At 55.1% G+C, this 21470-nt stretch overlaps 8 protein-coding genes across 8 annotated transcripts; 3 read left to right on the forward strand and 5 right to left on the reverse strand.

The window, feature by feature from the left end:
* Positions 1-4818: 4818 nt before the first annotated feature.
* MAA_06931 (metalloprotease 1) lies at positions 4819-5632 on the forward strand (the record flags this gene model as incomplete). The annotated part of the gene is made up of 2 exons (XM_007824929.1): positions 4819-5040; positions 5090-5632. The coding sequence occupies 2 exons, from the start codon at positions 4819-4821 to the stop codon at positions 5630-5632; spliced, it is 765 nt and encodes a 254-aa protein (XP_007823120.1).
* A 398-nt stretch (positions 5633-6030) lies between these two features.
* MAA_06932 (Metallophosphoesterase) lies at positions 6031-7427 on the reverse strand (the record flags this gene model as incomplete). Its single annotated transcript, XM_007824930.1, has 2 exons — positions 6031-7196; positions 7268-7427. The coding sequence occupies 2 exons, from the start codon at positions 7425-7427 to the stop codon at positions 6031-6033; spliced, it is 1326 nt and encodes a 441-aa protein (XP_007823121.1).
* Positions 7428-8747: 1320 nt separating this feature from the next.
* On the forward strand, positions 8748-9551 carry MAA_06933 (glyoxalase; the record flags this gene model as incomplete). Its single annotated transcript, XM_007824931.1, has 1 exon — positions 8748-9551. One exon carries the CDS (start codon positions 8748-8750, stop codon positions 9549-9551), a length of 804 nt encoding a protein of 267 aa, XP_007823122.1.
* Positions 9552-11062: 1511 nt separating this feature from the next.
* On the reverse strand, positions 11063-12226 carry MAA_06934 (peptidase family T4 protein; the record flags this gene model as incomplete). The annotated part of the gene is made up of 1 exon (XM_007824932.1): positions 11063-12226. The coding sequence occupies one exon, from the start codon at positions 12224-12226 to the stop codon at positions 11063-11065; it is 1164 nt and encodes a 387-aa protein (XP_007823123.1).
* Positions 12227-12990: 764 nt separating this feature from the next.
* Positions 12991-14893, reverse strand: MAA_06935 (Major facilitator superfamily transporter; the record flags this gene model as incomplete). Its single annotated transcript, XM_007824933.1, has 4 exons — positions 12991-13239; positions 13356-13460; positions 13542-14786; positions 14855-14893. The coding sequence occupies 4 exons, from the start codon at positions 14891-14893 to the stop codon at positions 12991-12993; spliced, it is 1638 nt and encodes a 545-aa protein (XP_007823124.1).
* Positions 14894-15731: 838 nt separating this feature from the next.
* Positions 15732-17497, reverse strand: MAA_06936 (Cytochrome P450 CYP504J1; the record flags this gene model as incomplete). The annotated part of the gene is made up of 3 exons (XM_007824934.1): positions 15732-16078; positions 16142-17018; positions 17126-17497. The coding sequence occupies 3 exons, from the start codon at positions 17495-17497 to the stop codon at positions 15732-15734; spliced, it is 1596 nt and encodes a 531-aa protein (XP_007823125.1).
* Positions 17498-18201: 704 nt separating this feature from the next.
* Positions 18202-20789, forward strand: MAA_06937 (fungal specific transcription factor domain-containing protein; the record flags this gene model as incomplete). Its single annotated transcript, XM_007824935.2, has 5 exons — positions 18202-18332; positions 18463-18594; positions 18673-19372; positions 19466-19717; positions 19797-20789. The coding sequence occupies 5 exons, from the start codon at positions 18202-18204 to the stop codon at positions 20787-20789; spliced, it is 2208 nt and encodes a 735-aa protein (XP_007823126.2).
* A 124-nt stretch (positions 20790-20913) lies between these two features.
* Positions 20914-21285, reverse strand: MAA_06938 (Stress responsive alpha-beta barrel; the record flags this gene model as incomplete). Its single annotated transcript, XM_007824936.1, has 1 exon — positions 20914-21285. One exon carries the CDS (start codon positions 21283-21285, stop codon positions 20914-20916), a length of 372 nt encoding a protein of 123 aa, XP_007823127.1.
* Between the last annotated feature and the right edge of the window lie 185 nt (positions 21286-21470).

Below are 21470 nucleotides of genomic sequence, written 5' to 3' on the forward strand. Positions count from 1 at the left end.
AAGGTGCGGCGAGAATATTTCCGCCTAGTGTGGCGAGCAGATTCCTTCAAAGGAAAATGGAGCTTGCCTAGACTAACTGGACGAGTTTCTCAAATCTCTTGTAACCCATTAATACTTGGCTTTTTTAAGACAGGCCAAGCCAAGCCAAGCCAAGTGGAGAGTGAGTTGTAATATTACTTTTCATGGTGTACCCACGGGTGTCACTGTGACAACTAGGTAGTAAGCAATTTTCTTTACTCTTCCTAGAGCGACAAGGATGAAACGGCTGGGATGAGACCAACACGTGTCAGGAAGCATCAGACGAGCCTATCAGTGGTGAAGAGATTATTTCTGCAGGAACTCGTGTCCCCATTGCTGCAACACTGCTACCCAGCTTCGTGGATACTCGTCGGTGACTGGACTGCCGAGTAGCCTCGGTACGTTAATGACTCGACCAAGGCCACGTTTGCATGAATCAGACGATATCTAAGCAAATCCACCCGCCATGCGAAACGTCTATCGCTGTCTTTAGAGTAGAGGCCTCCAAGTAGTGGATAGTGAATGCTACGAATAATATTCAGACTACTGCGGCTGCTTAGTTGGCATCTTATAGGAACATTACTATTATTATTAAAAGTATTAGTCATAATTTCAATAAAACGTCTGGTAAGCTGCAACTCACTCGATTATTACCATAAAGGGACACTTACACTGGTACGTAGGTCTAGCGGCGCTCCTTCCTTGTCCATCTGGGCCTGGGCCCGTCATCTCAAGCACATCGAACTCGTGAGTAACTGGCGCATTCCCGGGGCAAACAAGATAAGTGCCGTACTCGCCGCCGGAAGTGGTCTGAGTTACGATGAAGCTGTTCTTGCCGCCCTAGACGGGGGACGTGTAACCGTGAGCGGCAACAACGCAGCTGTTGGTCTGGGCCGTCATATTTCAGGCGGCGGTCACGGCCCCTTGTCCAGCACCTATGGCCTCGCCACCGACATCTATCAAGCTCGAGTTGTCAAGACAAAGGGTCACATTCTCACTGACGAAACTCAAAACCAAGATCCTTTGTGGGCTATCCAATGCCGTGCTGCCGGTCAGTGTGGCATTGTCTCTGAGTACGTCTTGAAAACGTATGCTGCTCCAACGACACTCGTGAATCCCATCTTGAGCTTGTCGCTAGCCGATAATACCGTTGACCTCGGCTGCGTATTAAGCGACCTGGAAGGAATTCGCCGTTCTGCTACAGCATCTTCCTGATTTAATGCATTCAGGTCTAGCTGGTTCCATGGTAGTACAAGGCGACCCCAAGCTCGGCATGCATGTTTCGCAGGGTTTTTATACATTTAACATAACTCTATCAGCCGCCGTCGCCTTATTTAAGCCAGCTATTCAACGCATGCAAGCAGTGGCCGGATCTAGTACCGATATTCTCTTGGCCGTAATCTTTAGGACGACTTTATATCCTAGCTACCGCGCTTTCTTTAAAGGCTTAATGGCAAAGGGCTCTAGCATGGCGGGCGCAATAAGCATGATCTCAAGTTATCTGCTAGGCCAAGCACAGTTACCAGACCTTAATTTAGGAACGCTCATCGCATACACTAAATGATTGCTCGACGAAACCGGTGAAGCGTAATCTAAATTGGCTGTCATTGGGTTACAGGGCGGTCCAGGTCCCGCCAACGTTAACCCAAATATGCGCGGTGCTCTCCTCTCAGCATGGCGGTCAACTTGCGTCTATACGATAAGCTACAGTGCCAACTTTTACAAGACGGTCACGCCAAAGAAGTGGCCGAGTAAGATGGCGACTCAGCGGAATAAAATAACGGAGAAGGTTTAGAGAGAGTGGGCTCCTAACACAGACGCATATATGAAAAAGGGCAACCTATTTACTCCATACTTTTAGGAGGCTTTTTATAGTGCGTCTTATAATCGACTGTTAGGGATGAGGAAAAAGTATGATCCTAATAGGAGTCTATTTGTCTTATCTGGGGTGGGGAGCAAGCATTGGGACTATAACTTGATGAAAGGAAGTCTTTGTAGGGCAAACTAGTAGTTGGTTTGTAATTTCAACTATTTTAGTATGCTAAAATTATGTATGTATTTATAATTAGCCTGTCTTCTTTTAACTACACCTATAAAATCCCTGGTCCCTTGCCTCGTCTACCTCTCCTCCTCGTCCTTAACTTGGTTCTTTCCTTGACCCCCCTCCTTATTATTCTTACCCGTCTTATATTATTTCTTTCTAGTTATAGTCTATCTTGTGGCTAACAAGGCGAATTAATTGACATTACCAAGCCCCTCTTTTGATCGACCTACCGTCTGCCTACTAGTCCCGCAGTTAGCCTCTTGTTCCAGTTCCCCGTCTTATCTTGTTACTTTCAGTGAATGTGAGGTTGAATGAATCTAACTGGGAAGGTGGTGGAAATAATCTGCGAAACGTTACATTCGTACGTAAAAATAATAGTGCTATTTTACTGGATCCTCATAGACACTGAAACAAGCCGGCGCCCACCAGATGTTTGAGGTGAACTTTGCCATTGAATTGGCTGCCTCCAGATGCGAGATGAATGGCTCGGTGAGTCTCTCTGCTGTACTGTTGGGCTTGTTGTATAAGAAAAAGAGGCCGTAGAAACTAAGCTTCTCGTGAGAGGGTGGTGCGCGGAGTATGCCTCTTCAAATCGGGAAGGTAGGCATGTAACTCGGCGACCAACCGATACCAGCAAGAAGAAAAACTACCATTCTCCGTCAAGACGTTAATTGTCCGAAAAGTCGCCTGCGCAGATTCTATGTACGAGTTCTTGGAGGCGGTTTTCGGCGTTCTGGGACTGTGTCCGTCACCGTCAGCTGGACGATGACGCCGAACGTGCCGCCAGGTCCTCATCGAATGGCCCAGAAGAGATCAGAATACTGATGTTGATTTTCTGTCACATGTCCCAACCGTGTGATTACCGACGCCTCGAGAATATTGTCAGCACCTTCGCCAAACTTACTTGCAAGCCGGCCATGCCCACCAGCCGTAGCCCATCCCGTGAAGCCAACATTTTGGTTTGTGCCACCGACTACTCCTGCTCCTTGGGCAGCCGCAGCGTTGAAAACACCACTGGTCCATGTCTTGTATTCCAGCACCTATCGTTGCGGCCATTGGAGGTTCTGCATCTTGACGAGTCTTATTGCCGCAGCCACAGTTCGGGACCTGTTGCTGCTAGAGTTTAAACCCGTGAATATGGTGTATCCACATGATGCGGAAACATTGGTAGATGAAATGGATGGATGTAAAGATGCATGACTTGCGATGGGCTTACGAACGCGGTGCTTCTATTCGAGTGTCTTTGAACGGTCCGGCCGCGGTAATTGCTCTGAACCGCTTAAATACCCTAGAGGCCTGCATGTTGAAATGCCATACAGAGTATAGGAGAAGGGAATTGATACACGGACACGACTCTTACCTAGGCATGACTTTTATTAATTCTAATTCTCTTAAAACTTTTTATTGGTACATAGGTACTTTCCAGTAAAGGCAGAGTCACTCTTTTCCCTAATAGCTTATAAAAGGAGCGTACAGCACACGATGCAAGCGTAATTCGTCTCCAGCTTACGCGATATAACTAACCTGCTTCTTCGTCACTCCTTGTCATTGCAATCAGCTCTCTTCCCTCTTAGCAGAGTGCATCTTATAACCACTATACATAGTACATACCTCTTATTTTCTTATCTTTAAGAAGTATTCAAAAGCCGCCTGTTCTTGTGTTATATGAAGATGCTGAGTTGGCTCACGTTTGTGTGACGATTTTTTTCGCCGCTCTTTACGTTCTTTCATCGCCTTAGTATGTAATCATGTTGTTATTATGCGGAAGCTAAGGCAAAATCAATAAGTACACATGCGACGAATACAGTTATTAGATGCTATTAAAGCAGTTACAGAGAGAGTTCCCATGTTGAAAAAAAAGTGATCTAATCCATGTACTTGTGGCGTCGTGGTAGAATTCAAGGTCTGCTGACAAGAAAATTATAAGCAATTAGACTTGATAAAACTTATGCCAGTGCATCAATTCTCTAAATAATATTCCCCCGTCCTCGGACTAGACACGGGCATTGATTGTATATTAAACTCTCCTGGTATGTAGTAGAGACGACTATTCCGCCAGACCATCTAAGTTAATGCGAGTTTGGGAAAGTAGTGCTGGTGTATCGTCGTGAGCGAGCTTGGCCGAAACACATATTCGGAGCAAAGGCAGCCTTTTGGTATGAAATAGCGTGCCATTAACCCCATGTACATAACTAGAAACAAGGACAAGAATTTTGTCAAGAAGCTTTGTTAATTACAAGTCTTATAACGTCACACTATTTCAACAACAGTTGTGGATGTGGCGGTGGGCAACGGCAATCATCAGGCAACCCTTGCTGCTGACCCAAGGGCAAAGCCGCTTAACTCCAGATGCCTTCGGATCATCTCAAAACCATGACACATGTCAAATGATGAGCATGTTTGCCAAGTTCCTGCAAACAAGTGTTTTGTTCAGTCTGATTCTCACATGGCCCACACGTACCAGACGAAGTCAGGCTGCATGTACCCCAGCTTTCTATTTTGTACAAATTGAAACTACATGAACTGAAAATACATCAAGCGAGCTCAAACCGAGTCAGAGATTTCAAAAAATGTCCGGTGCCGAGGGTCACAACGTGGAGAGGTGTTAACCCTAGGGCATGGGCCCCTGCATGGCCTCCATAAAGCTATTCCAAGAACAACTTGTCCGTACAATTTGTTGTCACCGTACATCTAACCTTGACCTTTGATTCTTACAACCAGCCGTCTGTATTACAAGAATTTTTTCTTTATCAAATATGCACTTCATCATTTCAATACCCCTGGCGCTCATTCTTGTGGCAGCAGCTCAAGACAGTCTAGACAACGATGGAATCTTGCGTTGCAGTACAGAAACTTCGACTCTTGCCATCAATAGCAGTTCCTTGATGGAGAAGCGGCAAAATGAGGCACTCCAACCAATTAGCATTGACTTGTACATGCACTTTGTGGCACCAGACGACGGTGCTCCCAAAAAGCTCGTATGTTGTGATTCATCTTGTTGCAGGAGGAATACTCATCCCATTGCAGCTTAGAAAGGTGGCCAAGAAACAACTCGATGCGTTAAATAACGCTTTTCGCCCATCTTATATCTCATTCACGATGCGAAATGTTCTATTTTGGAACGATGCCTTCCACGCTACTATACAAAATAACCAAGATCGCGCCTCCATGATTGCAAGATACCACAGGGGTGATGCCAAAACTCTCAATTTAATTGTTCCCAAATTCCCCAGCAAAAGCCTAGGAATCGGCGCGTGCGTATCCTTTGACAACCTCTTTATAGACCAATCGGTCCCCTTGTCTTCCGATGGCTGCTTCGTAAGCCCTACGACTCTTCCTGGCAGCGCTACCGCTGGATATAACCAGGGGAAATCAGCTGTGCACGAGGCCGGTCACTGGCTGGGACTATTGCACACATTTGAAGGGGGCTGTGATGGGCAGGGCGACCATATTCCCGACACTCCCGCCCAAGAAAAGGCTACTTATACTTATGACGAGTCGCAAGACACTTGTCGATTCTCACCGGGTCTCGATCCCATCCATAATTACATGGGGTATTCCTACGAGTAAGTCCAACCGCATTGCTTGTACTCGAAGCGAACATCTAATGTGAGGAAGCGATTGCATGACGGAATTTACCCCAAAACAAACATTTACTATGCATTATATCTGGCACACGTTTCGCACCAAGAGCCCGTAGTTAAAGGAGTGAGAAGACAATGCATCGTGGCTTGAGGTTGGAGCAAGGCCTGAGCCCAATCTTGGCCTGGTTTACACTCGCCCTCGGCGCGGCCTGCGGTCGAGATGCTTCAAGACGCATATGCACCTTGCACGCGCAGACAACCAAGGCATGGCTTTATCTGCCTCAAATTATAACAAATACAACACAAGTGATGCTCGTATAGGCTACAGCACTTGTGCCACCAGACACAACGCTTCCTTGCCCAAGTTGCCCAACTTCGTCCCGCTCAAAAGAGTACATGCCAAAAGACTGCCCACGCCACGGCGTAATAACCATACGCCCACGCATCCCAACCGCCCAACCTCGTCGATTCAGATCGAAACACCTTGACACGCCCATTGACAGTCTTGTCCACATACGTGAATTGATTCGGGGTAGGCGGGTAACGGTCACAGTCGCTGTTAAACGTCGAGTTCAGCGTCACGGCACCGACAACAGCCCCCGACTCGAGGCGCACATACGTCTCGACAGCCAAGTCGGCAAGCTTGTCCCGCCTCACGACAATCTGCCTCGCGCCGCGGATCCAGTCGCCGTACCCCCCGTACCCCGAGTGCTGGCCGTAGCACAGGCTGAGCCCGTTGCCGACGACATCCATCCCCGGCAGGCGGGAATCCCACCGGTGGCACCAGGTCTTGCCGTGGTCGTGGCCGTAAAAGAGCCCCATGAGGCCCGGAACATCGACCAGAGCCTGCATAAAGGGCTCGTCCTGCCCGCCGTAGTCGCACGTCGCGCGCTGGGTGTTGTTGCGGCACCAGCCCTCGCCTTGCTGCGCGACCGCCAGCTTGTCGTCGATGCCCGGCTGGTAGTGACGCCTTGGCTTGACACGGGTTTGTATCTCCCACGTCGCGTGGATGGGGATGTGGACAAAGGCGAGCGAGGGAATGACCCTTTGGTGCTTTTTCGTCAAGAGGGCATTGGTTTCGCGGAACCAGGCGACGACGCTGGCGTGCACCCAGTTGGCCTGCGCGGCGCCTTGGAAGTAGTAGCCTCCGCGGCTGTCGAAGAACCACAGGATGAGCTCGGGGGCGCAGCCGTCTCGGGCACAGGCTGCCGAGTACACGGGGAGGTGGTAGTTTGTGGTTCCGGCGTCCTTGGCCGTCACCATGTTGCGCGTTCGCGCCCCGGGCCACATCTGCTCCCGCTTGAGAATGTCGCCGCTGTCCGCGGAGGAGCTGTGATCGTGGTTTCCGTACGTGGAAGCCCATGTGAGGTTCCTGCGCACCATGGGGGCGACGATTTGGTCAATGTAGTGCGTGCTGTTGTGGCTGTGGGTGGTGTCGCCGTTGATCAAGTCGCCGTTCAAAACGACGAGGTCGGGACGGTCAAAGTCGAGAACATCGCCAATGACGCGAACCGTGTTGCGGTCTTGGGCCGGACCGGTGCTGGACTCAGCTAGTGACGAGATGGGCCGGGTTAGCGACAATTGAAGCGGCTGTCATGGAACCGTTGCTGTCGGCGCTTACACTGCCCGAAATGCATGTCTGAGAAGATGGACATCTGGAACGTGCCATTGTCGTTGAACTTGAGAGGGGGGAGGATGTCGTCGTTGGCCGCCCGCGGCATCAGGAGCTGTCGCGACACCCGGCTGGCCAGATCTGTCGCAAGATATACTATTCGTAGCATCTTGCTTCCGATTTTGCTGGTTGAAGAAGAAAAAAATCAAGAATCAGTCAACCTTGGAGTATGTCGCCACTGCAGAAGCAGTTCCCGTGTTCCCTCGATAAAGTTTCCCCCAACGAGGCAATGGCGCAAATGGCGTTGGCTAGCACCATCACGGAAAGAATGATGTCGCCGGCCGAGCGGGAACTCTGCCTCCAGATGTCGTCTCTTTCCCTCTCTTGGTGGCATCGTACACGGGTTGGTGTTGGAGGTATTTGGCTGCCGTCATGTCTTTTTGCCATTCTTGCCAGGGGCCATGCGTTATCAGGGCCCAAGTATGCACGATCAATAGTGGCCATGTTGTGGTTCATGGATCCTTCAATGTGATGTTTTTGGACAAGGCCGCGGGCGAAAGCAAGCCACAAGAACTCTCCATGGTCCCAGCCGTTTTTCGCCCGGTCATGGCCCTATCCACGCAACGGCAGCTTTCGGTTCACCACAGCCACGACAGCCAGATGCCAGTCCTGCCGCGCATGACAGGAATGCCGATGGAAGACTCCTCTGGGAATGTTCAGGTCGGTAAGGCAGGACATGGATCCATGACGTGCTCCGAACCCCGCCTCGTGTCACATCGACGGCAAAGGACAACATTGAACAAAAAAGGAAGGTATCACGAGAGCCCGCCGTCGGACCCCGAGCGAGGGCTGCCTCACGTGCAGGTTAGGGTTAGGGTTTATAGAGACCGCCGGTCCCTCAAGGCCTCCTGGATAATCAAGGACCTTTGACAACTCAAAATCGATTATTGAATTGACATTTGCACACACATTCCAAGCCCATTTACCCTGCCCTTGTGTCAATAGGATAAATGCCAAGGCCTTCCTAATCCGGCGGATTACCCATAGCACCCGACGCCCAACGCAATACAGGGTGCATAAAGAGTGCATCGCCACGACACACAAGGTGACTACTGGTCAGGGAGATGAGTCGGGGGATACAAGGTAGATACCCAAGGCAGCGATGACCTAAATGCCTCAGTCACCTAGGTCAGGTTACACACATATAGGACATGGTGTATATATAAGGGTAATAAATCAGGACCTAGATTCAAAAAAAAAAACCACGGACTTTAAAAACCCAAAGATGGATGCAATTGTTGGCTGAATTTGAAGCTATTCACAACCCCTCAGTGAGCCTTTGTCACACCTTGTCACACCTCGTCACACCTTGTCACACCTCGCCACACCTAGGAGTACAACACCGGACCACAGCGCCAATGCCCGGAGTCCCAGACTTGACGAGCTAGCATCTTCCATTCAATACCCGACTTCTCCAATCACCACGCAAATGGGCAACGAGACCGTCTCCGGACCGCTGCTGGACCACGTGGTAGTCCTCGTGTCTCACGCGACACTCGTACAACTACCAAGCCGACTCCAGCATGTCCTCGTCATTTCCCCCGGCGGAACGCATGCCGACGGAGCCACAACCAACAAACTCATTCTCTTCGAGGACGGCTTCTACATTGAGCTCATTGCATTCGTCGACGGCCTCGATCCCGAGCTCCGAAAGAACCACCGCTGGGGCCGGGAAAAGGAAAACACCGTCATTGACTGGGCCTACACGCTCGGCCACGAGGAACAATTCGAAGCCGTGAGAGAGCGCGTCCGCCGCGCCGGCGCCTCCATCCACTACGGCCCCCCGGAGCCGGGCGGCCGGACGAGGGACGACGGCACCGTCCTCAAGTGGGCGGTGGCTACGGCGCAGCACGACGGCGGCAGCGCCGTGCAGCCGGGCAAGCTACCCTTTTGGTGCTTCGACAGGACGCCGCGACATCTTCGCGTCCCGTACGAGCAGGATCCATTGCGGACTCGGCATCCGTGTGGTGCGCGTGGCATCTCGGCGATTCGTGTCGTGGTTCCCGCTGGCGAGCAAAAGGTTCTCGGCCAAGTGTACCACGCGATTCACGAGCCTAAAGTGCCCATTAATCTCTGGAGGTTTGGTGTCCCGTCCAAAACGTCCACTTCTCGGGGCAGTGTCGTCTTGCTCAGGGGCAATGAGTTTGCTATTCATGAAGTCATTTTACTCGGTTCTCCGGACCGCACGATAGAGCTGCTTCCGGGTTTGTATATCAGGATAAGCCCGTATTGATGGACGGTGCACGGCGCCGTGTGGTGAAGGGATGCGGGGAACTCACAATCTGGGCGTGGAAACAAGTTGCCATCAAGCCGTCGTCTCTCATGGCCTGCTGCGCTTGTTGAAGCTGCGGAGCGATTCAGAGTCTGCCGGGTTCTCCTAGTCACAACCATCCTGTCAAACTGGTCTGCCTATTTAGTGCGTCATGGCACAAATGTACACGCACTCTCGTCCAGACATGTCACTTATCAGCATATTCATGTTGTAGCCCAAGACCGTGCTGGCGTGACTTGAATTCGCATTCGCACAAGTTTAGTAAGGGGGAGGATATCGCATAGCCTAGCTTGTTAGCACACGAGATAGCAACCGATTTTGTATCATGTCGTAGTCTCCATTGATGGGGCTCTCCATGGTCGGTGCCGCCTCTTGTATTACGAAATACCATGGCCAGCGCCGAAGCCATGCATCTTGGCCACTAGTACTCGGCGCTCCTTTCTCTGCAGCTTACTCGCCCTTTGGCATGGCGTCATGTGTTACACGGAAAAGGCCCAACGGATCGTGAAGGCCAACAAAGGGGCTTCACGCCGATATAGGACTTGTTGGTTACACGGCTAGAACACGTGCCCGGGCAAGGACCCTAGGCCCGGGCGTTCCTTTCATGTATATAAGGCGGTCACCCCTCTCTTCCTTCCTTGTAGTAACTCAGGACCTTTGACATCCTACGAGATTATTATTGAATTGAGCCCTTTATCGCTCCAAGCCTTCATAACTGAACCCTTGTCACATCATGAGATCAATGAACATGTCGACAGGCCCTCCTTGACTCATCATATCAACGTTGTTCAACGCATGGCCAGTCTCTAGCTAAAGGATAAATGATTCATTCAGGGGTGGGGCGTATCAATGAATATGTTCCTGTTTAGCTTTGTCTGATACAAACATCAAGGTTTACCGAGTTTTGAGTCTCAAAGCTCCCGTTAATTCCCACCTGATTACGGACGTTGAAAGATGCAAGTTTCCAAGAGAGTACAGATGACTCATGAACTGAGCAGGTAGTATCTGTATTCCTGCTTTCGGGAGGCTGCAAAATATAGCCCAAGGCCATCCCGAAACGTGTTTGCCCATCAGCAAGTATAAACTGATAGTATGTTATAGCATATTTTTACACCTCAATTTCATTCGATGAGCCGCCATAAACTCGCATTCACTGTCGTTCATCATGGTCTAGTGCGCAATAGCTCAGTGCTTTGGTCTGATCAAATACTACTTGCCTACCACTGTGATAAAGACGAGTACACCAAGGAACCGCATATATCGCAACGATGACCCCCGCTGCTTGTACTGTTAAAGTCGAGTGTCTATCGCAAGGTATTTTTTTGGTGTACTTAGACCTCTTTTACCAAAAAGAGTTCCTTCAATCTACCCTCACTGTCACAGTGCCACTGCAACCATTTCACGCAATTGGTACGAGGAACCTCTTTTTTTCTCCATCACTCTAATAGTACTTTTAAGCGTGGGAAAACCCCTCACAGCCTCTTCTCTACAATTCTCCTTACATCATCCAGATCCAAAGCCGGTACATGTCTGCCCTTGTACCCCGTCATCGACTCCGCCATGAACATGGCATTGTAAATAGCCTCCTCGGCCGCATCGGCAGCCGCCTCAAACAGCCCGTTCATGGTGTCATTGTCCGACATGCTTACCACGCGCTCCGCCGGCGTGAAGTCGTTGAACCCAGGCTTGGACTGCATGGACACATCACCAACGGGGACCTTGTTCGCGGTCGAAAAGGCCAGAAAGATGTCTCCGGAATTGTTGTTTCCATAGCCGCCGACCTTGCCCAGACCAACAGTGGCACGTCGAGCAAGCCTCTGCAGCTGGATAGGGATGAGAGGCGCGTCCGTAGACACTATGATGATGATGCTGCCGTCCTTGCGTGGCTCCGGCGCGTCGGCCGGCTTGGCAGCCAGCTTGCCCTCTCTCTGCAGGATGCGGCCGACGGGCACGCCGCCGATGCAAAGCGTCTCGGCGAGGCCGTAGTTGGCCTGGACGAGGACGCCGACGGTGTAGTCGACCCCGTTGCCGTCGGCGCCGTAGCCCTTGACGACGCGACTGCTGGACCCCGTGCCGCCCTTGAAGCGGTGGCATATCATGCCCGTGCCGCCGCCGGTGTTGCCCTCGGGCACGGCGTCGGCGGTGGCGCTCTGGATCCCCTGCATGACGTGCTCGGGCGTCACGGCAAACCGCGCCGGGTCGCTCAGGAAGCCGTCGTACGTCTCGGCAATGACGGGCAGCAAAAAGAGGTCTACCTCGCCGCCTTCTCGGCGGTGGTGGCGGTAGACATACTCGGTGACGCCGCGGTAGCCCTCGCCGACAGAGGACGTGGCCGTGATGATGATGGGGGAGCAGAGCAGGCCGGTCTCGTTGAGCCAGTGCGAGCCCGTCATCTCGCCGCAGCCGTTGAAGCGGAAGACGCCGGCAAAGCTCGAGTACTCGTGCCAGTCTGGCCGCGGCAATATGGTGGTGACGCCCGTGTGAACATGGTCATCCGGCTCAATCGACTGTGTATGCACGAGGACGCCGGGGACGTCGGTGATGGAGTTGAGGCGTCCGGTTGGCCATCGTCCCAGGTAGATGTCTGGGAGGATGTTGCGAATCCTGTCGCGCCCGCGCTTGTCTGTGCCAGCCATGGCGAGGTCGAGTACGTATGCCGCACTGGAAAATCAGCCCGGAGCAGGATGAGCTGGGTATTGATTGGCCGGTGATGATGGTGTGCCTGGGGTTTATCTCTGCCACATTAATGCATCGCTGACCTTGAGCCCCGAGAGCGAGATGAGGACGGCTGTGCTCGTCTGCGAAGGGCCCCGTTAAGAACGACCGGGAGCAAATAAGCAATTGAGGGGGTAAGCATCTGCGCCACCGGGGAGAGTCGCACGCAGAATGGGTACATATGTACAGCCGCTGAATAATGCCAAGCATTGAGAGCCAAGATGTCTGGTGCGGAATTCAATGTTGGCGGTTCCGAAGGACGGACGCTATCGCAACCCTGCCCCCGTTGTCGGGCTCAATGCAAACGATTACGTGGGGATAAGGCGCAGATTTCATTGGACCGGTGTTTGGTCAAGAGACAAGGAGGCAGGAGTGTACGAATCGAGATGGCAAATCAATTGATGCGTCGTCAAGTGCTTGTCGGTTGTGACCAAGGACCAGACACCACCAGACATCACGATGCATACACATGTATACTTGACACATGTATGTACCAACATGGCCACGTCGGGCGCTCAGGCTTTTCGGACACCACACTCTGCGCGTTTCTATTTCGACTAGCCGTACTCTGTCACAACATTGAAATGAACAATGACTCGTGTCTAGTAAAGCTGCCCCCCAGGTCGGCGCCCAGCGCGTCTAGGGCGAGTGCCATCCATCCATTGATTCTTGGCCCTGAAACCGGTTACAGCTCCCTGCTCGTTGACTGACGCGCTGCCATGGCTCGATACGCTTTGGCAGACCGCGCTCTCGCCTTCTTGCCCCATTTCAGAAGAAGCACCGGTATAAGGAGAATGAGACCCAAGATGCCGGCGACCAAGATGTGAACATTTTGCAGGCCCATGCTTTCGATCCAGGGGGTGAGGGCGAAGAGGACCACGACAGACAGCACGTTTCGGGTGAATATGATGCCGATCATGGAGCTGCCGACAATCTGCGAGGCAAAAGGCAGTCAGTTAGTCAGTCATCCGACGGTAGGGCGATATTATAAAAAAAAAAAAAAAACACCCGGTTCCCATCACCCGAGTGCAGACACGCCGAGTTACTTACGTCGTGATAGCAGTCCATGGCATAGGACAAGGCAATACTGCCAGCAACAGTCAGGGTGAAGCCGAAAAGACCAAACCCAACCGCGAGCAGCGGCCACGCGACGCCCTGGCAAAGCAGTAGATTAGCATTGACTGGTTATAGTCGTAGTAATAAAGATGCCCACAAAGCAAAGAGCACTCAGCCTACATTTGCCAATCCCACGCCCAGCAGGAGAACGCCGGCCGGCCCGGCAATCGCGCAGGGCAGGGCCAGCCAGAGCCTCATCTCCGGCTCGTACACGCCGCCGTTCCTCCTCGAGAGCCAAACAATAGACTTGTCGTTGAGGGTGCCGCCGATGAAGACGCCGGGGATCGTGCCCACAAACGGGGCAATGTTCATGAGCCCGACCCCGGCGGCCGAGAAGTTGTACGGCGGGCTAAAGAGGTAGATGGCCTGCACCGACACCAGAATGGCAAACACGGCCAGCATGCTGCCGTACGTAATGGCCGTAAACGCCACCGCCGGAAAGGTAAACAGGACCGGAAACGGCTCGTGCATGTGCCGGAGGATCGACTCGTCAGTGCGCGTCACCAACCTCATGCGCTCGCGGTACGACTTCATCGGGATACTGCCGTCAATGTAGCTCCGGGACTCGGTCCGCTGGACGTCGTCCTCGCTGATGCGGAAATCAGACTTGTACGCCTTCTCCTCGACGTGCCGGCTGTCCGTGTCCGTCTTGACCACGTCCCGGATCGACGCCGTGTCCGCCACCGGCTGCCCCTGAATGGCGCCGACGTACTTGGACTCTTCAAAGAAGAAGACCACAAGCAAGAGGTTGACGCCGAAAAAGATGACGCACCACCACCACATCCACCGCCACCCCTGGCTGTCGACGATGTACCCTGCCGCGACGGGGCCGAGAAAGGCGCCCACGCTGGTAAACAGCAAATAAACAGCATTCATAACGGCGTGCTGGTGGATGAAGAAGATGTCGCAGATGGTGACCTGCACCACGGTCTCGCAGACGGCGCCACCGAGCCCCGAGACCAGGTTGGCCAGCCACATGTCTGCCTGGGTATTGGCGCGGGCAAACCACACGCACGACGCGAGCTGCAGCATCGTGCTGACAATGTACAGCGGGCGCCGGCCGTACTTGTGCATGAGCGGGATGAAGAGGAAGCTGCCGACGGCGAGGCCGGCGTAGTTGAGGGCCGTGGCGCCGTTGAGCGTGCCGACGCTCAGCCCCAGCTCCTCCTGGTACTGGTTCCACGCGGTGAAGCCAATGTCGAGCTGGACAAAGGTGAAGAGGACGTAGATCTGGACCAGCCCGTAGTTGACCGTCTTTCGGAGGGAGGACCAGTTGAGCGGGTCGTTGGGGTCCGTCGTCGGCACCGGGTGCAGGACGACCTTGTCCGAGACATTGTTTACTTTTGTTTTTAAGAGCACGTTAGTCTGCGTCTGTGTATAAGTGGCAAGATGTTTGCTTGAAGGGGGGGGCCGTTACAATCTTCCAGAGATACGGTGCCCGGCACGTCGGTTTCGTCGGTGCGGTGCTCCATGCTTGCGAGGGCTATCCAGTAGACCTCAGGCTGCTATCTAGAGAGTCGAGTGTCAGAATACCGGGGCGGATGCTTTCTTTTCGTCACGGGTATACATACTAGATGGGTGAAATTCAAAGACGACGTGTTTTTTGGGGTTTTCCGCCCGGACGAGGGTTTGTTATCTAGTTGCTCGACTTCTGCTCCACAGGGGACCATCGGCTCCGACAAGACTGAGGAGTCAGGGCCTTTCCGTTACAGGATAGGAATGGGTTACGGTCTGGTATCAATTGATTACTCCAGGCCCCGGGGTCCACCGTAGATTGGGGGGACTGGAGATACGGTATCAATCGAGATTGCGCCCTTTCTCATCGTGGAGATTATTGGACCAAGACCAAAACACTGCCCATTGGAGGTGCCCGACCTTACGCTGGAGTCACGGTAATGCCAGCCAGTTCCGACCAGGCGGCACTTGACGCCTTTGCAGCGCCTGGCCATTCTGGGGTAACCTTGTCACCCAAGTCCTGTCGAGACCGGCCCAAGTTTGGGGTCGATGTCGGGGGTGGAGAGAGGCGGGTTCAATGTTTGATGCCGTGCGGACAAGACTGAGACCAGCGCAAGTGCCGGCACCAACGCACCGGATTTCACCGCACGACGCCGAAACATGGGATTAGAAAGAAATCATGCACTGGATTCACACGTAATGCGCCGAGCAGTCGATCAAATTAAGCTTGTTTTACAGTCGCAAAAGCGCCGGTTGCATTATTCACACAAGACTACATACAGTGTACCTAGCATGGAACGGTTCGCGGGTTCCGTAAAAGACGGCAGTTTCACGCGGCATTTGCCCCCCTCAGCCTCAGGCTGAAACAAGTTCGTCCATGCCGCCCATGGCCCTCGTCTCGTCCATGGCCTTGCGCAGGGCGGCCGGGTGGCGAGGCACAAAGCGGGCGCGGTAGCGGTGCGGCAGGGCCACCAGGCTCGTCGGGTCAGAGTTGCCCGTGACGGGGTGGCAGTCGACCGTGTCGTGCTTCTCGATGCGGAAGCTGTTGAGCAGCCGCATGTAGACGAGGTACAGCTCGCGGTTGGCCAGCAGGGAGCCGGCGCACATGCGGTAGCCGACGCCGTACGTGAAGAGCGGCGCGTCGGGCTGCTCGAACCACCGCTCGGGGCGGAACACGTCGGGGTCGTGCCAGACCTTGTTGTCTGCAGGGGGCGAGGGAGTGAGCAGGCAGGCAGTGATGAGAGAGAGGTTGGTATTCTACTTACCCATGTTGCAGGCCCACGCGTTGAGAAACACAATCGACCCCTTGGGGATGGTGCATCCTCCGTACAAAACGTCCCTCGTCGACGCGCGCGGCAGCGCCAGGCGCAGCACCGTAAAGTACCGCAGCGACTCCTTGACCAGGGCGACGACGTAGGCGCACCTCTGGTCGTCGTTTTCGTCGCACATGGGCGTCTGGTCGTCGTAAAACTTGCGAATCTCGGCCACGGCCCTCTCCTGGATCTCGGGGTTCTGCGACAAAAAGGCGACGAACCAGGCGACCTGGGTCGTGACCGTGTCCAGGCCGCCCGACAGCATGGTCAGGCTGATGGACGTGAGCTCCTCCTTGTTGAGCTTGGCGTCCTCGTCCAGGATGACGTTGGCCTGGATGCAGGGCTTGTAGGTGCCGTTGGCGATGCGCTCGTCGAGCCCGTTGTTGAGGTTGGTCAGGTACACGTCGCGCCGGCTGCGCATCTCCTTGGCCTTGGTCGAGTGCATGTTGATGGGGTTGAGCCGCAGCAGCGGGATGAAGTCCTGCAGGTTGCCCGTCGTCGACCGGAACCGGCTAATCTCCTCCTCGACGTGCGTGATCTCGTCAAACAGGTTGTCCTTTTGGCTCTTGAGCCGCACGCCCCAGTTGAGCGTCAGCGCGAGCGAGAGCGACAGCCGCTGGATCATGGGCATCGGGTCCGTCGGCGTCTTGCCCGCCTCGCCGTACTCGTACAGCTCCCGCACAAAGTCGCGCGACTCAATGTCCAGGTGCGAGATGTACATCTGGATCGAGGGCTTGTTGAGCGCCGACGCGGCACCTTTGCGCCGCCGCTTCAACGAGTCGCTGTAAGGCGACGTGCCGATGGTGGTGCCCGCCGTGTCGGAGAGAACCTGTGATGTTTGTGAGCAAGCGGCAGGAGGGTTGTGCAAAATAAGAAAAAAAATAATAAAAATAATAAAAAAATTTAAAAAATTTTTTAAAAAAAAAATCAACCAACCTTGTGAAACGTGTAAAACTCAGGCCGCGAGCTCATGGCCTGCGCATTTTGGCCGAAAATAGACCTCCCCGCCGCCGCCGAGTTCACCACGACGACGGGTATGTTGCCCAGCTGGATCTGGTAGACATCGCCAAACTTGCGAGCCCATTCGCGGTACTTTTCCGCCGCATTCACTCGAATGTCCCAAAGGTTGCCAATCACGGGCAGGCCCTTGGGCCCCTTCATGCCTCCTATGCGCGCATGGTAGCGAATCACCTCGTTGACGAGAATGTAGACGAGCGGCGCGAGGATACAGGTGACGGCGAGCGTCTCTAGGGTAAACCGCCGCTCCTGCTCTCTGATCAAGGAGAGCAGCCCGACGACGGACAGCATCGCGACTGTGTGTGTGTGGTGGTTTCAGATGGGGAGACGCAGGGGACGCTGTTGCTTCTTGGCGGCTGCGCTGCGTCGAGGTTGATCACGGCAGACTGCTACACTCAATACGTCGATCTGGGCCCGTGTGAGAGAGCCCTGGCCAGGACTCAGGACGTGTCACTTATTATAATGCAGAGGCACAGCGAGGGGACGCCGCGGTTCCTGTCGGTTCCAGAACCGCCGCCGCCCGCCTGGGCATCGGGACACGGGGAGCCTGTCCGACGAGTCGACGACGATCTGGAGGCGTAGATTCCGCACAATACGGGTCGGCCTGGCTGGTCTCGTGCCGCTTGACCGCCGACGGGGGAGCACCAGCAAGTCGAGACGGTTGGGCGCTAGACGAGCAACAATGCGCTGCAAAGCGTCGCTTCAGCTCGTCCTTCTCCAGGATTCAAAACGCGAGTCAAACAAAACGTGACCCTCTTGCCCCGCTCCCGCCGTGGCCAAGAGGATGGATTGTTGGGTGCGTTGGCGGGCGAAAACGCCGTGGTCGGAAATCCGGAATGGGTTCCGGCGAGGCGCGGAGACGCGTTGCATAACTTCCTCGTCCCACCCATTCACTGAAGATTGGTTTGCAAGCCGTGGTCATCTTTGCTTTTTTCCCACTCGGAAATGCCACCACGCAGCCGAAGAGCGTTCCGGAAATGACACCGCCCGTCGATATGGAAGACAACTCGTCGCCCGTGAGCAACCAGACGGCCGACGTGGAGCCCCCGAAGCGACCTGTGCCGCCCAGTCTGTCGTCAGAGGCCGCTCCCAAGCCGAAGCGAGGCAAGTATACGTCGGTGGCATGGTACGTTTGACCGTTTGACCTCTGCGTAGACGGGTGTGCCTGCCAGACACCCTGGCCAGGGCGGCCGCCGTCGTCCCTCTCGGGCAAGAAAGAGACCAGTTGACGCTGATGATGAGGACCATGTTTGAAGCAACGAGTGCAAGAAGAAGAAGCTCAAGTGCATCCCGGTCAACGGCTCCAGCTGTGAGCGATGCATCGCCGGCGGCGTACACTGCGTATTTGCCGCCGTCACGCCGCAGAGCAGCAAGAAGAAGGAGGAGAGGTGGGTGGACGACGCGATCCCCCGTCCCATATCATGCCATGTCATGGACTCATAGCATTGATGCTAACCGATGGATAGCAACCACCAGATGCAGGCGCTGGGGGATGAGCTGGCCAAGCTGCGACAGCAGGTGACAGATCTCTCCAGGACCGTAGACGAGCTCAAGCACCAGTCGCCCGGGGCGCGCACCACCATGGCCAGTCACTTTGACGTGGTGGCGGCGCGCTCCCCGTCCAACACCTCCAAGGACAATGTGCCCAAGCACCCGCAGTTCGTAGGGCCCACGCGGCCGTCGTACGGCCTGGTGATTGCCGAGCGGTCGCTCACGCGCATGGGCATACCGGCCTCGCCGTCGCCGTCTCCCAGCGGCGCGCCGTCGCCCGCCGAGCCCGAGCAGGCCGAGGCCACCGACGTCGAGTTCTGGGCCGAGTGCTCCCCCGAGGAGATGGCGAGGCTGCTGGCCGTCTTCGAGGAGGAGGTGGAATCCGTGTACCCCTTCATCAACATCCTCGAGCTGGCGGCGCGCTCGGAGCAGATCCTGCGCGTCATCCGCGACCCCTCGCTGCTGGACGAGGCGCCCAGGGTCGACGTCCACGAGCCGCCGTTGACGTGGACCGACGTGCGGCTGGCCAAGCTCGCCGTGGCCACGGGCATCGCCATCGAGGCGCACGGCAAAAACGACCTCTGCGCCGCCATTGCCGAGTCGGTCGTGGCCGTGACGGCGCGCATATCCAGGACCGAGGTGGAGCTCAAGGGGATCCAGCTCTTGATGATGCTGGTACGTAGCTCGCGCGCTCTTTTTTTTTTTTTTTTTTTTATTTTTTTTTAAAAAACTTGACAAGACCCCAGCTGGACTGACCGTCGCCCGCAGAGCATTTACTACTTCCACTGCGACGACGAGTTGCTGGCCTGGAGGACAATCGGCATCGCGGCCCGCGAGGCGCTCGAGATGGGGCTGCACCGGCGGAGGAGTCTCTACGACAACTTTACCGATCCGCAGTCGCGGCACGCCGCCCTGAGAGTCTTTTGGTGCTGCTACGTCCTCGACCGCCGGTGGAGTTTCGGCACGAGCCTCTCGTTTGCGCTGACGGACAGGGACATTGACCCAGCGCTTCTCGAGCCGGTCAGTATCTCGCCCTCTCACCCAGTAACCCTAACCCTAACATAACCCTGACGTATACTAACCGGGACGTCGCCACCAGGACATCGACTCATCCTATCTGAAATGCATGGTGGGCTACGCCCGGCTGTGCTCCAAGCTGTGGGACGCAATCCCGCCGTTTGGCTCGGCGTGCCAGTCGATCCCGGCCGACATTGCCAACGCGCTCGACGCCAGCACGCAGACGTGGCTCGAGTCGATCCCCCCCCATCTCCAGATGCGTCACCCGCGGGCGTTTTACTCGACGCGGTCGCAGCCGCGGGTGCTGCACCGGCTGCGGGCCTTCCTCTACCTCCGCGGCAACCTCACCCGCATCTCCATCTACCAGCACCACCTGCTGAGCGCGGCCACCATCAAGGCCGACCTCGCGCGGGCCAAGGCGGCCGTCGACCTGGCCCAGGACACGGTCCAGGTCCTGGTGCACCTCAACGCCACGTCCGACATCTACTCGCGCCAGCAAAACGCCTTCAACTACTTCCTGCTCGGCGCCTTTGCCGTCATCTCCCTGGCCATCTGCCACGCGCCCAACGTCTTCGCCGCCGGCTGCGCGCAGAGCTTCATCGACGCCATCGGCCTCGTGAGGGGCTTCAGCCGCCACAGCATCGCCAGCCGCCGCCTGTGGAAGAGCATCCGGGGCCTGCTGCCGCGCCTCAAGAGCCTGGGCCTGCAGGACTGCGACGACGGCGGCGCCGGCGACCGCTTGCACAGTCCCTCGGCGGCGGGGACCCTGGGGAGCGACGCGTCGTCGGCGTACATTGTCCGCGGGCGGCCGTCCGTCACCCGCGCCGACGACGACCAGGTGTGGCCGGCGAGCGGGCGTCCGGGCCCGGGCGCTCTTACACACCCCGGTCTGGGCGCCGACATCCCGGACATGACGGAGCTGAATAACGACATTTTGAATCTCTTTGACACCCTGGGCCAGGGGAGCCAGTTCCCGGACGACTTTGACTCGGGGCTGTACAATGCGCTGGATGCGGACCTTGTCGGCGGCGATGGGCTGGACATTTCGCGGCGCTTCTTGCAGGGGCTCATGTGACGACGGGTGATGCTTCCATCGTGTCTATGTATATATGGCATTTTTGCCTTGGCGCTTTGAAACTATATATATGGCTTTTATTTAATTTGTATTTTTTTATACCCTTGGGTTTTGATACATGCATTTACAGGCCATTCTCCAAATACACCATCATGGCGCCCGAGTGCGCCTTTTTCGCAAACTCCTTGAGGTTTGCATGCGCCGCGCAGCTATTGTCGTAGTACTCCATGTCCTCGAGGGACGCAAACACGGAAATGGCGGCAAACGTGAACCCCTGCGCCCGCTGGTCCGGCTTGGTCGGCCCAGCCGTCACCGACTGAATGTACGGCTTGCCATCCTGGGTGACGAGTGAGAAAAGTAATGTTGCAAAAGGGGCGGAGAGCAGGCGGCGTACCTTGACTGCCTTGGTCGGCATCTGCCGGTACAGTTCTAGCAAGTGCTGCCGGTCATTTTCGCTTTCAATCTTGAACAGGGTGACGCGGTGAATCGGTGCCATGGTTGTGCGTCGAGGGGGGTGGTGCGCGAGCAAAGCGGTGGAAATGGGGTTCTGGCACTCGGCAGCTTAGTTATACGTGGGTTCAATGTTTTTAAATGCTACCTTTGGTGCAGTGGAGGGCGCATGTGTTCCGGGAGACTGCCGTGTGTTCCAAGTGCGAGGCTGCGAGTCGGAATTCGGAAACC

This window comes from Metarhizium robertsii, assembly GCF_000187425.2.
Source record: "Metarhizium robertsii ARSEF 23 chromosome Unknown MAA_Scf_5, whole genome shotgun sequence".
NCBI classification, from domain to species: Eukaryota; Fungi; Ascomycota; class Sordariomycetes; order Hypocreales; family Clavicipitaceae; genus Metarhizium; species Metarhizium robertsii.